Genomic DNA, 15,836 nt, shown 5'->3' on the forward strand with positions numbered 1-15,836 from the left:
CCTATTTAACACAAACAAAGAAACTGGGAGATTTCAACTTGCCAACGTCAGAGCGGCTGTGAAAACAAGCGACAACTGATGGAGGAGGGTCATCTGTCTATGTGTGACTTTCATTGGTTAATAAAGAAACTGCCTTGGCCTAGTTGATAGGGCAAACTCAGGTAGGTGGAGTAGACCAAACAGAATTGTGGGAGAAAGAAAGCAGAGTCAGGCAGACGCATGACTCTCCTCTCCAAGGCAGACGCCATAGCTCTCCTCTCCAAGATGGAAGGTTAGAATCTTCCCAGTAAGCCACCACCTTGTGGTGCTATACACATTATTAGAAATGGGTTAATCAAGATGTGATAATTAGCCAATAAGAGGCTGGAACTAATGGGCCAGGCAGTGTTTAAATGAATACAATTTGTGTGTTGTTATTTCGGTTGTAAAGCTAGCTGTGTGGGAGCCGGGCAGGACAAAAGTAGGCCTGCTCGCCTCATCACTACAGACAACAAATGCTGGTGGGCGTGGAGAAAGCATAAGCATTATTTACTGTTGGTTAAGAGTATCAACTCCTGCAGCTACTCTGAAAATCAGTGTGGAAATTTCCAAAAGACTAAAGACAGAAACTGCTATGACCCAGCTATTACACTCCTGGGTATATACCCATAGACCTCCATGCTTTACTGGAGAAACTACTGAGAAACGTGTACATCTATGTTCACGGCTGCTGTATTCACAACAGCAAAGAGATATGATCAGCTAGATGTCTACCAGCATGAATAACTAATGAAAATGTGGTACATATATACAACCCAGCAGAGAAGGAAAATACAATTACACAACTTGAGGAAATGGATGGAAGTGGAAATACTATAGGAACCCAGGCTGAGAAAGATGAGACAGAGCACGTTCACTTCCATACACAGAGCTTAGCTTCTAATTTTCACATATGTGTCTCTGTGAGAACGAGACAGTGCAGATGCTGGACACTGGTACGGGACCCATGGAAAGGGGGTAATAAACACAGGTGATACTGACATAAAAAGTGGATGAGAAGGGCATGGTGGCAAAATCCCAAAACTTGGGAGGCAGAAGCTGTTGGGTCTCAATGAGTTTGAGGCTAGCCTGGTCTGTATAGAGTTCCAGGCCAGCCAGAGAAAGCCAGAGCGAAGAAGGAAAGAAGGAAGGAAGAAGGAGGGAGGGAGGGAGGGAAGGAAGGAAAGGGGAACACTGGGGATGGAAGAATTGAGGTGGGAGTGGGGACCAAGGCAGATAGAATGTTGGTGAGGGAAGATTAACCCCAAACCACTAAAGTACAAAAAAATGCCATAAAAACTAAGTGTGTGTGTGTGTGTAACTTCCTTTAAAAGAAGTCTTAAAGCCGGGCGGTGGTGGCGCACGCCTTTAATCCCAGCACAGGGAGGCAGAGGCAGGCGGATCTCTGTGAGTTCAAGGCCAGCCTGGTCTACAAGAGCTAGTTCCAGGACAGGCTCTAAAAAAGCTGCAGAGAAACCTTGTCTCGAAAAACCCAAAAAAAAAAAAAAAAAAAAAAAAAGAAGTCTTTAAGTTTTTCAGATATAACCTATAAAAATATTTGGAACTTCATCCTAATCTAAGGGATGGCGAAATTCTTTAACAACGGTCACAAGTATTTTATAATTTACAAACCAGGAGGCAAAAACCAAAGGAGTAACATGCAGGTCTCTGCTGCAGCTAACTACTACTACGTGACAGACACTCTGCCTCAAAATATTACTGATAGTTTCTTTTCAACTATTTCATAAATGTAAAGTTACAATGGGCCACATAAGAATACACAGAAGTAACTCCAATGATATTACTAAGAAATTAAATTCTACTTTCAAGAAAAAATATACATAAAGACGTAACATAAAAATCAATGAAGAGGAAGATAAAATGCCTATTCATCACGAGTTACTAAAAAACAAGTACATATACATTAACCAAATGTTGGTAAATGTGACTTTGGAGGTTTTCATACATACCTTTAAGAGTTTGCACTTGACTTTGCTTGAGAACAGAGCTCAAGTAGTGAGGTGATAAAGAACCACTAAAAAACAGGGAGGAAGACAGATGTGCTTACTTGCTTCTACAGAACCAAGTCACAGGCACAACTAGAATACACCACAAAACCACAACAATTAAGTTTTCCTTGTTCTCTTTGCTCACAGCACTCAGTTCAGAAAGGGCTGCTGAAGTGCACGGGGTCAAGACTAAAACAGTTATTCTGCTATTGTTAAAACAATTTCTCTTAATTTCTTCATTTGTAAAACAGAAACAATTACATTTCTCATATAGTATTTCTGTACCAGTTACATAGTAATGTATTTTTAATGCCCTGAACAATAAATATAAGAATTCAGTACTATATTTTAAAATTTGATATAATACTAATAGTTATATAGTTTAACACTAAGAATTTATCAAAACAAGTACTTAAGAAAAATTCTATATAATAATCACACAAAGTTAAGTTTCCAGGATGTTTTTTAGTGCAAAAAGTAAAACTTTTTTTTTTTTGGGGGGGGGCTCTATTTGTGATAGTAGAGAAAAATATTTTAAATGATATTAAAAGTTTATTTCCTATTCAGCTTTTACATATCAGTCACATTCGCCAACATTACAGACAGTTCCTTCAGCTCTAAATTATTACTTAAATAGAATATCTCATAAGCACCAGTATTACCTAAGAATTTAAATGAATTACAATGCGAAATTCTGAATTTGTTGCAGTAAGATTTTAATTTTCTCTCTAAGTATGTATTTGAAAATTAATAAACTTTCAGACTTTTGAAAAATAAATTAAGCATCAAAGACTACCCCCTAAGGTTTATCTTAATAAGGCAAACTGCATTACAAATAAATATACATCATAGAATTATAAGATTCCTTAAGGTTTCCTTAGAAAAAAGATTTAAAATCAGATTTGGAGAGGTAATATAATGTCCAGATTTAACAAAATGAGAAAAACTAAAGACAGGGGAAGATGTAAGAAAATACATTCAAACATCATTTTCCTGAAAACAACAACATAAAAACCTGCAAAACATTATTTTACTTGACAAACTTTTAAAATTTTAAACTTCAGTTTTTAAATATGAAATATTCTGGAGGAGAATCATCAACTTCAAACAGACAGGCTGGCAAGCATTGGTCCCACAGCACTCCAATGAGCTGCCTGGTGGGTTTTGGTCCCCATTTGCTCATATACTTGCACATTTTGTCCCCAGTGCAGAACTAACTGGAACTATTTGGAAAGGATTAGGAGGTCTGTCCTTCTTGGAATAGATGTATACTTGTTTAAATTTCAAAAGTACATTCCAAGCCCAGTCTTTCTCTCTCTGCCTGCTGCCTGTGGATAAGGATGTAAAGATCTCAGCTACTGCTCCAGTGCCATGCTTCCTGCCATGATAACGGACTAATCCTCAGAAACTAGAAGCCCCCAATTAAATGTTTTCTTTTGTAAGAAGTGTCTCTTCACAGCAATGGATCACTCAGACAACATGAGACACATCTCACCAAGATGAAATGAAGCAAAACAAAATAAATAGGAAAAAGAAACTTTAAATGGGGCTGGAGAGATGGCTCAGAGGTTAAGAGCACTGCCTGCTCTTCCAAAGGTCCTGAGTTCAATTCCCAGCAACCACATGGTGGCTCACAACCATCTGTAATGGGGTCTGGTGCCCTCTTCTGGCCTGCAGGCATACACACAGACAGAATTTTGTATACATAATAAATAAATAAACATTTAAAAAAAAACTTTAAATGATGTATCAAAAATGCTATGATTATAAACTGTGAATCATCTTATTTTAAAAATTTAAATATGCATTTAATTTATTGAGTAAGTCATTATCAACATGCAACAATTAAAAGGAGTCTTTTTTGCAAATGAAGTCATATAATTTATTTAGCTTACTTATATTGCACTGACTTTATTACTGAGAATTTATATTCAACCATCTAGCATTTTATTGTTGGGGGAGAATTGTGCATACAGGCATTCCACTGTGCCAATAAGGTCATCTTGAATCAAAGAACAAAGTCAGCATTTGACTGACTGGGATTAGCCACAGATTTCTTGGAGGACTTGGTCTGCTAGAGAGGATAGGAAGAGAGAGGAAAGGATTTTCAAGGAATTTCCGAAGGAGAGAGGGTCAGTCAACTGACTCTCATCTGTCTTTAGATTTATGAGGTCTTTATCTAATTTCTGACTCCTGAGTTTTTATTATACTGAAACAATTTAGATATTCATTATATCTGGTGCCCCACATTGGGTGCCTTTCCATCTCACCAGCCAGCTCCCAAATAACAACACTGAGACTTATTAATTATGAAACCTCAGCCGATAGCTTAACTTGCTTCTATTTATCTACATGCTGCCACGTGGCTCATGGCTTTTACCTCTCCTTCTCCATGTTCTGCTTCCTATGACATCCAGCTGGTGACTCCCTTTCTTTCCAGAGCACTCTGTCTGAAAATCTTGCCTATACCTCCTTCCTAGCTATTGGCTGTTCTTTTTTTTAATTTAACCAACCACGGTGGCCTCTTTACACAGTGCAATCAAATAAGTCACAACATTTCATTTCCTAGAAAAAAAGAAATTAACCAAGAGGAAAATACCTTAGGTTAATGTTATCTGTAAATACTTCTCTATACAATTAATAAATGCACAAATAAAACAAGTCTGTATGACTTTGTTTTCTCCATTTCACACAATAAATCTAAATCACACAGAAAGTGCTTACCTCTGTGGAGAGGAAAAAGGTTGCTTCTTCAAGGCCTGCATAAGATTGGGCTTATATTCTGGATCAACACACCATAAGGAACCTTTTCCATTAACCTAGAAAAAAGTGTGGAAGAATTAAAGCCTGAACTTTTATGTATCACGGTTTATCAGACTCTGCTGAGTAAGAATATGGGGGACCCTCCCACCTGCTGAGTACACACCAAGGCTGAAGTGAAGGCTGGAGACGCAGCAGTTACCACTGTGCCTGCTGCTAGATGCTGATCCGCTGCAATACTCACACATACTTCCCCATACCCCTCAAGTAGATGTGAGTCTGTTATACATGACTGATTGCACTCACAATGAAATACAGTTTACTCTAACCAAAAGATGAGAGACGTTAAAACTTATTTATACCCAAGCGTCTATAAAGCTTAAACTTATTCATTTATGGGGAGAAAGATAAGCCATGAGTGCGGATAGGAGGAGAATTTGAAGGAATTAGTCCTCTCCTTTTCCTGAGTGAATCAAAATCCAGGCCCCTGAGGCTCAGCAGTAAGTAGTGCCTTTACCTTCTAAGCCATCTCACTGAGCCTATGCTTTTCATATTGCAAAAAATCTTAAAATTTAAGTTGTACTTTACAACTAACTACATTAATAACTCTTTGGAAACAAACTTACTCATTTCCTTTCCCCTACCCCTTCCTTGTATAAAATCTTATATAATGTAAGGTTTAATGTGATTATCTCCACATTGCTTCCATCCCTAAACTCTTTCTCGCAGCAGTTAGTCTACGATTGAGACCCTTTTATCTTTGAGTACTGTGTCATTTTTATAAAGTGGCATGATCAAAAAATATTGTTCCACAAGTTTAAAATATAAGGCTTGCAGCTGGAGATAGTTCAGCAGTAAATAATATACTGCACTGTACGTGCAATAATCCCAAGCTTGGTTCCCAGCACCCATACTATAGAGCTCACAACTACACATAACTGCAGTTCTGGGGGATCTGTGTCCTCGTCGACCTCTGCTGGTACTCTCACACACATGTACACATACAATATGAAATTAAAAAAACTTAAAAGCCCAAGATATTTATTGCTACTTATTATGATTATGTGAAATGAGATAAAACAATGTGAGAGTCAGGCATTTCACATTTTACCCACAAAATAAAACAAAGATCCAAGTGACTTGTAATGGGATTCAATAAAGTAACATAGCCAAGTAACACAGATCAAAATAAATGAACATTAATTGGATATTCTGAAATTGCCATAGGGTATTTATTGAATGCTAGGTGAAGGGGATTAATGATACCAAACAATAGAGCTGGGCACTGGTGGCACACACCTTTAATCCTAGCACTTGGAAGGCAGAGGCAAGTGGATCTCTGTGAATTCAAGGCAAGCCTGGTCTACAGAGTGAGTTCCAGGACAGCCAGCGCTATACTGAAAGACACTGTCTCAAACAACAGCAGCAGTAGCAACAACAACAAAACCCTAATAAGAACAAAAGTAAATTTCAAAAAGGTTTAGGTAATAAGTAGTAAGGGCCAAAACTAACTTACGGGGAAAAGCTCCTCATCTCCAGAGAAGCCCATGCACTCAGACAGGACAGTTTTAAACACCCTGACAACTGAGCAACCGAGACATGCAGAAGGAGAACTGGCGTGTCTTACAATAGTCACACAGGGAGGAATGATCAGGAGAGTCATCTCTGTGGCACTCAGTGTCAAGGCACCACAGAAAAGGCAAAGAATTGAGGTCAGGTGGTGTGATTCAAGTACCTGAGAGGCAAAGGCAGGAGGACTGTCTCAAGTTCGAGGCCAGCCTGGTCTATATAATGAGTTCTGTCCCAGACAGCACTATATAATTTATTTACACACACACGGTGCCTAAAAACTAACAAACAAAAATAACAAGAAAAACCAAGCAACTGACAAGTTTTTCCAAGAAATGTTAAGATTTGCATGCAAATGTATTTTTAGACTAAGTGATTAAAAACTAACTTAGAGTTTTGTTCAGTCATTTAGACAAATGATAGATATGTTTTTTGACAATTGGGAAATAAAACTGTCAACACACATCCTTTGTTCCAATTAGGTTTCATATACACAAATAATTTTTCTTACATTGACTAAGACAATTCCATCAATAACTACCCATGTTCTACCTTGATATTCCTGCAAACTGTTTAAAGTCTTGTTTTCAAATTCTATAGTAGAAAGTCTCAAAATTGTTTTTGATCACAGTAGAAAAAGCTATTTCCTTGAAGCACCAAATTGTAAAACTGAGAATTTGCAGTTTCAGTAGTTTCAAATAACAGTCTGCTTATGTTGCCATGGCAGCACTTCCTTCCACTGGTCTGTTCACGAGCCATCAGTAACAAGAGACGAACTATGAATTTGCTCATCTATATTTTAGAATCTGCAAAAAAGAATTTCTGACTAAATCTCACTTAAAATTTACTTAAATAATGAGGCGCAAATGATAAAAGTTTTAGAAATCTTGTTCTAAAATGAAATTTGTCTGTAAGAAACAAAGTGCCTGGATGCTGAAAACAGAAAATATGCATTTTCTCATTTACCATCATTAATTTTTAAACTTTTTTTTTTTTTTTTTTTTTTTTTTTGGTTTTTTCGAGACAGGGTTTCCCTGTAGTTTCTAGAGCCTGTCCTGGAACTAGCTGTTGTAGACCAGGCTGGCCTCGAACTCAGAGATCCGCCTGCCTCTGCCTCCCGAGTGCTGGGATTAAAGGCGTGCGCCACCACCGCCCGGCTAATTTTTAAACTTTAAGACTGATTGAAAAACCACTGAAGGTTTTGTAGAAAGGAATACATTAACGGTTAAACTGCAAAGATTCATCTTAATAAAAGTTTCAAATAATAAATTCTGAGAAGATAATATTACTATTTCTGAAATGTTACGTTCTTGCCTTATATATTAAAAGTTCTGTCTTGTCAGGTCTTTTCATATAGCTATAGAATCGCCAAATTACAAAACATTAAAACTGTAACTAAACTAGGCAAAATTTAATTCTGTTTACAGACTAAAATTTCAGTCATAATGTTCGCTTACATTTAATAAAAATTCAGAAAAACGTAAGATTTGGATGTTGACTGGGAATGTAGCTCAGTGGCAAAAAATTGCCAAGCATATGCAAGGGCTGTGAGTTTGATCCCCAGACCGGGAGAACAGACTCGACCCTTTCCTTAGATCTGATTTTTCTGAAGTGGTATGGAGAATATAATACAAAGGAACAGAAAGTAGACCTTGCCTTCTGTGGGGAGAACTGCCACCTCTAGATAACATTCATTCAGGGACCAAATCCAACTTCAACTTTATGAAAGAACAGTGGACTTGTCTTCCACAGATGTATGGGAAAATACATTCTGATGCACCGACTCAAAAGGGTTCATAAATTTAAACAAAACAAATACCACTGTGATGTGGGAGTCCCCTCTGTGTGCTGCAATTAGCATTAATGAATAAAGACACTGCTTTGGATCTATAGCAAGGCAGAACTTAGGTGGGCAGGGAAAGCTAAGCTGAATGTTGAGTGGAAAAGGACAGAGTCAGAAAGACACCATGGAGCTATGGCCAGAGTCAGACATACAAAAACTTTGCCAGTAAGCCACTGTCACATGGCGATACACAGATTAATAGAAATGGGTTAAATTAATATGTAAGAGTTAGTCAAATAGAAGCTAGAGCTAATGGACCAAGCAACGTTTTAATTAATACAGTTTCTGTGTGATTATTTCGGGTTTAAACTAGCTGGGAACCAACAAGCAGCCTCCCACTACACCACTGAGGTGTGGTGATGAAAAACTTTAACTCTAACACTTGAGAGGTGGGGGCAGGAACATCATGAGTTCAAATGCGTAGTTGCATATCAGGTTCCTGTAGAGGCCAGCCTGAGCTACATTAAGATCTGCCTGGGTCAATGAGTAAGTCCACTGGTGCTTTTCCTCTGCCCCTGAACACAACAACTCTCTTAAATCTCAAACTATTAAGCAGTGTTCTACTAGTATTACTCAACATCAAGCAATTTCCTCTGGGGTTGAAACATTCTATCCTGCAAGGAAGCTCAAGCAGAAGGTAAGCAACTCAAAACACCTTCAGGAAGTTCCCAAAACAGAGTTACTAGGTCGTTCCCTCCCAGAGTAAACAAAGAATTCCAAGAGTCACTCTTCTTAGGCAGTGACAAAGACCTTGAGACAAGCCCCACAGCTAGAAGAAGCAGAGACCTTGAAAGTTAAGAACGAAATGAAAGCAGCAGAGACCAACTGAGCTTGTTCCTTGAAGAGGTGTAGACCAAATGAGCTGCCCTGAAGGTGTGTAGATCAACTGAGCCACCTAGAAAGGACATTCCTCAAGCTGTTGAGTTGTCTGCAGGTTGGGCAATATGTTCCAGGTTCCCAGTTTTGTAAGCTGTCACCTGTGCTGGATTGGGCTTTGGTGATGCAGATGTCTTTGACTATCTCTGTTCCCATAAGCAACTTCTCACACACTCACATAAAAATCAGTGGCCACCAAGTTGGACTTTGATGGTATCTGCACTCATTGCTTCTTCTCTCTCTTACTTGTGATAACGTGTCAATTTTGCTCTAGTATTACAAATTTTTGTCTTGTTTTTCACTGACAAATATTTCTCTTTCTCAAATTCTACCTAAACGTGAGATAATATCCTTTCCTATTCTCTAGCTCTTAACTCCTTACTTCTTTCTCTGAACTTTGCAATTGCTCAGATTAGCAGGTGTGGCAGCACAGGCCTGAAATACTTGAGGAAACAGGCAGGCAGATCAAGATCAGGAGTTCAAGTCTGGGACTGACAGTTGGCAGAGAGGTTAAGAGCACTAGCTGCTCTTGCAGAGGACCTAGGTTCACTTCCCAGCATCTGCATGGTGGCTTATAACCACTTTAACTCCAGTTCCAGGCATTTAGTGCCTTTTGGTCTAAGTAGGCTCCTATATGCATATAGTGCACACATACATGATGTAGGATTCCCCTCTGCATGCTGTGAATACTATTGGTTAATAAAGAAACTGCTTTGAGCCTACAGCAGAGCAGGGCAGAACGGAGCTAGGTGGGGAAAACTAAACTGAATGCTGGGAGAAAGAAAGCAGAGTCAAGTGAGAATAAAGGACTATTAAACAAATACCTTTACATTCAGGGACCAGGGAAAGCACAAACAAGGCCTGAGTCAGTCCCACAATGTCTCAAGGACAATTCCTGCAATCCCCTTGAAATGTACCCAAGTAGATCCATAGTTAAAATCTCAGTCAATTGCCAGGCGGTGGTGGCGCACGCCTTTAATCCCAGCACTCGGGAGGCAGAGGCAGGAGGATCTCTGTGAGTTCGAGACCAGCCTGGTCTACAAGAGCTAGTTCCAGGACAGGCTTTAAAGCCACAGAGAAACCCTGTCTCGAAACGCCCCCCTCCAAAAAAAAACTCAGTCAATTAAAAATATACTAATGTAACTGCTGCCTGCCTAACCAATTATGCTTGAGATGACCTAACTATTCCTAAAATTCCCCTAGCTATGCTTAAAAGGAGCCTGCACACTCCTCTCAGGGTTGTCTCCATTTTGTACAGGTAACTGACTCCACATATGCTGGTAAATAAACACTCTTTGCTCTTGCACACTATTTGAGTCCTGGGTCGGTCTTTCAGCATTTTCTTGGACCTTAAATAGTGAGTTCGAGGTCAGCCATGATTTAAATTAAAAAAAGTTTTAAAATTTAAAAAAATAAAAGGAAATCTTTAATGACTTCCATGCCATTGTGGTGATTTGAACGAGAAAAGTCTCCCTAAGCTCGTATTTTTAAATACATGGTCCCCAGTAGTGAAACTGTTTGGGAAGGATCAGGAGATGTAGCCTTGTTGAAGGAAATGTGTCACTAGGATGGGTTTTTAGGTTTCAAAAGTCCATGCCATTCTCAGCTTTCTGTCTCATACTGTGTACAGTGATATTTTATTTGTATTTTTAAAAAAATAAAGCTTGCCTGAAGATCAGAATGCAAAGCTAAACCACTAGAGGCCAGGGAGTGGCCATTTATTTATTTATTTGTTTGTTTATTTATTTATTTTTGGTTTTTCGAGACAGGGTTTCTCTGTAGCTTTGGAGCCTGTCCTGGAACTAACTCTTGTAGACCAGGCTGGTCTCGAACTCACAGAGATCCGCCTGCCTCTGCCTCCCGAGTACTGGGATTAAAGGCATGCGCCACCACCGCCCGGCGGGAGTGGCCTTTTAATCCCAGGACTTGAGAACTGGTATCTGTGAGTTCACGGCTATCTTGGGCTACACAAAATCAATCCAGAAACAGATCCAGGTGGCAGTGGCTCACACCTTTAATCCTAGCACTAGGGAGGTGGAGACAGGAGCGATATGGCTGGGCAGAGACAGGAATATAAAGGGGAAGAGACAGGATCTCACTGGAGTGTGGGGTCTGAACATTCGTGGAGACAGAATCTTGCCCCTTCAGTCTGAAGATCTGGTAGAGGTAAGGTCTCTCTAGTGGCTGGCTGCTTTGCTTTTCTGATCTTCAACCTGAACTCCAATTCTGTGTCTTGGTTTTTATCATTTGTGTCCCTTAATACGACTACTTCAGCACCACACCTGCCTGTTTGCAGTCATTCCCTACCATATGGGGAAACATTTCTCCTATAAGTTTTCTTGGTCATGGTATCTTATCATAGCAATTTAAAAGTAACTAGGACAGCCATCCTCAGCTACACAGTGAGTTTGAGCCCAGCTGGGCTACATGAAACCCTATCCGGAGAGAGGGAAGAAGGGAGGAAAAGAGGGAGGGAGGATAAGCAAGCTCATTATATAAAAATCAAACAAGAAAGCAAAAAATGTTTACCTTAAGTGCTATGGAATGTTCCTTTACACTGTATGAATAAATGTCACTGTGGTTAGTTTAATAAACAAGCTGCTTGGCTAAAAGCTGAACAGAATAAGGTTAGGCAGGAGAGCCAGATGAGGAGAATGCTGGTAAGAAGGGTGGAGTCTGGAGATGTCAGCCAGCCAGAGGGACAGGAGATGAACATCCACAAAGAGCCTGAGAAAGTTTTGAAAAAGGTTCTAAATGCACAGAAAGAGACAAATGCAGCTTCCTAGTCTTACAGTCTCAGGCCAGCTGCAGTGCAGATGCATCTGCCTATGCCATCTTCCAGCAGCTGCTTGTGAGTTGGAGGTGGCCGCCAACCGCCATGAGCAGTGTAGCCAGTTCCTGCAGTCTCACACTGGCTGCTGCACATTTCCCAGTCGCTGTCTGCAAGCTTAAGCAGCCAGTGGAAACTCTGCCAATACACTGCACAACAGGTCTGGAGTTTTGCTCATGCAGACAGAACACAGATACACAGTAAAGACTGATTCAGATAGAAAAAAACCTCTAAATGGGTTACAGTGTATTTTTAAATGTACAAAGGCTTGGGAGAAAGAAGAGAAAGAATATGTACTGCATTAGATTAAAATATAGTTTTAAAATTAAATAAAGTTCTTTAAAAGGGAGTAATTTCAAAAAGCCATGTAAAGATTAAAAATACAGAGAGTCTGGATACTGTATGTTGTGTTGTCTTTAAATTTTTTGACTGCTGAGAGCAATGAGGAGCAATGGCTGCTGAGAGACTGGATTTTAATATGGTTGAAAATCGGTTGACTCAGGGCCCCTGTTCCCAACCACTGTGTCAGACAAGGGAAAAGTAGGTAGATAAATCTGTAAGTGATTACTGCACTAAGTTTCTTGATCATAGAGAGTTTATATCCACTCTGGTAGGATACAAAAACTTGTGCACAGCTATGATATAATATGTGAAGGGACTCTGGACAGCCCAAGTATGGCAAACATGGCTCTGGCAGGCCTTGTCCTTCCCTCTGATTCCCTCTGCCCTGCTAAAACCTCTAGATTGCCTTCCTAAAACTAGCCACCAAGGTCTACTCCCTTACCTGTCCACTTCCTCCTCCTCAGGCTGGTTACTAAATCCACCTATCAAAGTATTGAGGACCAACAATCAAAAGCCTTTGGCTACCCTAATTGACCTGTCCAATCAAAATTAAACACCTTGTCCTAACATGGGATTTCCCCTTTTACCTTTATAAGCTGCCAATCATTTGCCCATGTGTCCCATCTTTCCCCTCTCTATCCAAACGCAGTCCTTTATCCCTCCAGGACAAATATCCCTTCCCCCTCTACCTTGCTCCTTCCCTTTCTCCCTCATGCTCTATTTCCTGTCTTTGTCTTTTATCCCCTGCCCTTTGTCACTCTGAGGCAAAGAAATCTCCTTTGAGCTGAGAAGCGGGTCTTGGGCGCTTCAATATGTACTTCAATATGTACCAGTCCCTTCAATATGTACTACAGAAACAAACAAAAGGATAGGAGCCCAGAATAGATATACCAAAGCGGCAAGTGCCTGAGGGAGAGCTAGTGAGCTGGACTGTGAGGAAGTGGTTTCTCCAGAGAACAGGGAAATACATGTAGATGGGGTAAGATAAAGATCACAGTACACTGGAATAGCTGGTGTAAAATGTGTGTGTGTGTATGGGGCAGTTCATGGAGTAATCTTTTTAAAAAGCATCAAAAAGAGATCAAATTGAGAGAACTCTGAAAACTATTCTAAGAATTTTTTTGTTTGAAGATTTACTATTTATGTATTTGTGTACGTGTGGCCATGCCACATGTGTGCTTACATAGGCTAGAAGAGGGCGTCAGATCTTCTGGAGCTTGAGTTAGTGGTGGTTGTGAGCTGCTTGATATGAGGGCTGGGAACCAAACTCTGGTCATCTAGAAGAGCACAAATGTTCTTAATGGCTCAGTAATCTCTCCATCCCTGTTAGTTATAATGTTATTAATGTCCCATAAGCTACTGTGTTTTATAGTGTATGATTCATGGTGACATGAGGCTATTGTGAGGCTTTCATGAAGTTACATACCTGGCTCTTGAACATACGATTCAAATTATTCATGCTGACTCCCCGCCTTCTCTCTGCGAATTATATATATGTATATATACATATATAGATAAATGAGATTACCCCAAAACACAAAATAATATGACAACAATGAAAAAGTAAAACAAAAATCAAAACAACAACAACAACAACAACAACAACAAAACAGCACTTAGGTAGCAGAGGCAGGTGGATCTTTCAGTTCAAGAACAGCCTGGTCTACAGAGTAAGTTCTAGGACAACCAGCTCCACACAGAAACTCTGTCTTGAAATACCCCCCTCTCCTCTCAAAAATCAAAAACAAAACAGCTAATGGTAAAGAAAAAGAATTCAGGCAAGTATGAACATGATATTATATATTATGCAAATTAACAAAAATAAATTTCTAAGACTATCTTTACCATTTATATAAATACACACATATATATGTAAAGTATAAATATACACATGCATATATACACATATGTACATTTTAACTGATGAGAAATAAACTAGGACCCTTGAGATTTTATAGGTATTTTATTTCCTATATTCTAACCTTGGTTTTTGCAGGTCATGGTCAAATGAACACCTAGCTGGTCTCAATGTGCTCGTTATGAAACAAGAGAGTTCCTCAGGATAATATATAAACTCCTTTCAAGTTTTATATCCAAGTAACTAAGCACCATAAAGAACAAACATCAAATTTATCATCTTGAATCCTAGAGAAGGAAGACATAAAGTCCAATGTATATAAATTCCATCAGACATGACTCTAAATTAAACAATTAGTTGCAAATTAGGTCTGGCCTTTAGGAGACAAACTTAAGAGTCATTAGCATCCAGATGCTAAGTGAAGCCCTGGGAATGATGAAATTACCCAAAAAACACTAAACTAAAAAGACAGTGAAAAGAATTTTAAAAAATGTTTAAAAAGTTAAGGGTAAAGCAAACCAATCCAAGCAAGTATGAATTCTATAAATCAAGGAAAATGAATTCCTAAAGCTAGTTTTACCTTACAACACAATGTCAAACCAAATCAGCAGACTCAGACAAGTGTTGAGGCAGTGTTAAGACTGCTCAAAACTGCATCTTTATTGAAACTTTATGGCTGGAGAGATGGCTTAGAGGTTAAGAGCACTGACTGCTCTTCCAGAGGTTCTGAGTTCCATTTTCAGCAAGCACATGGCAGCCCGCAACCATCAGTAACAAGACCTGGAGCCCTCTTCTGGTCTGCAGGCACACAAGCAGACAGAACACTGTATACGTACATGATAAATAAATCCCGCCCCCAAAAAAGAAAGAAACTATATCCAAATGCAGTACTAAGTGCGACCCTCCTTTGATAGGGAATAGAGACAGGTTCAGGACAACAATGTAATATCACAAATGAAATAAAGGAAAACCTTATCATAGCCTTGTCCTGACCTCAGAACTGAAGGGCAAGTAACTTACTATGACATTCACTAACCTTCATGTTCAGTGTTTCTTTCCACTCTGTCTCCCTTTCTCACTCATACAGAATATACCAGTGCTTTTATATACCTTCTATATCTACAGGAGACACATACAGAATATACCAGTGCTTTTATATACCTTCTATATCTACAGGAGACACATACAGAATATACCAGTGCTTTTATATACCTTCTATATCTACAGGAGACACATACAGAATATACCAGTGCTTTTATATACCTTCTATATCTACAGGAGACACATACAGAATATACCAGTGCTTTTATATACCTTCTATATCTACAGGAGACACATACAGAATATACCAGTGCTTTTATATACCTTCTATATCTACAGGAGACACATACAGAATATACCAGTGCTTTTATATACCTTCTATATCTACAGGAGACACATACAGAATATACCAGTGCTTTTATATACCTTCTATATCTACAGGAGACACATACAGAATATACCAGTGCTTTTATATACCTTCTATATCTACAGGAGACACATACAGAATATACCAGTGCTTTTATATACCTTCTATATCTACAGGAGACACATACAGAATATACCAGTGCTTTTATATACCTTCTATATCTACAGGAGACATATTTTTAAAAGAAAATTTAAAAAGTAAATTTTTAAAAATACAACAGAGAAAAAGCAAATTAAAAATAATACCTGTGATACTGTTTAATA

The 15,836-nt window shown here is 39.0% G+C and overlaps 1 protein-coding gene across 8 annotated transcripts in view; it reads right to left on the minus strand.

Moving 5' to 3' along the window:
• Foxn2 (forkhead box N2) overlaps positions 1–15,836 on the minus strand; it is a 49,859-nt gene that overhangs the window by 11,489 nt on the left and 22,534 nt on the right. For all 8 annotated transcript variants that reach the window (XM_038318518.2, XM_038318517.2, XM_038318519.2 and 5 more), the window contains 2 exons: positions 4,752–4,846; positions 1,989–2,053 (listed from right to left, as the gene is read on the minus strand). In XM_038318518.2, coding sequence (XP_038174446.1) covers positions 1,989–2,053; positions 4,752–4,846 — 160 coding nt within the window. The remainder of the gene's footprint in view (positions 1–1,988; positions 2,054–4,751; positions 4,847–15,836) is intronic.

Source organism: Arvicola amphibius, chromosome 2 (genome assembly GCF_903992535.2).
Source record: "Arvicola amphibius chromosome 2, mArvAmp1.2, whole genome shotgun sequence".
NCBI lineage: Eukaryota > Metazoa > Chordata > Mammalia > Rodentia > Cricetidae > Arvicola > Arvicola amphibius.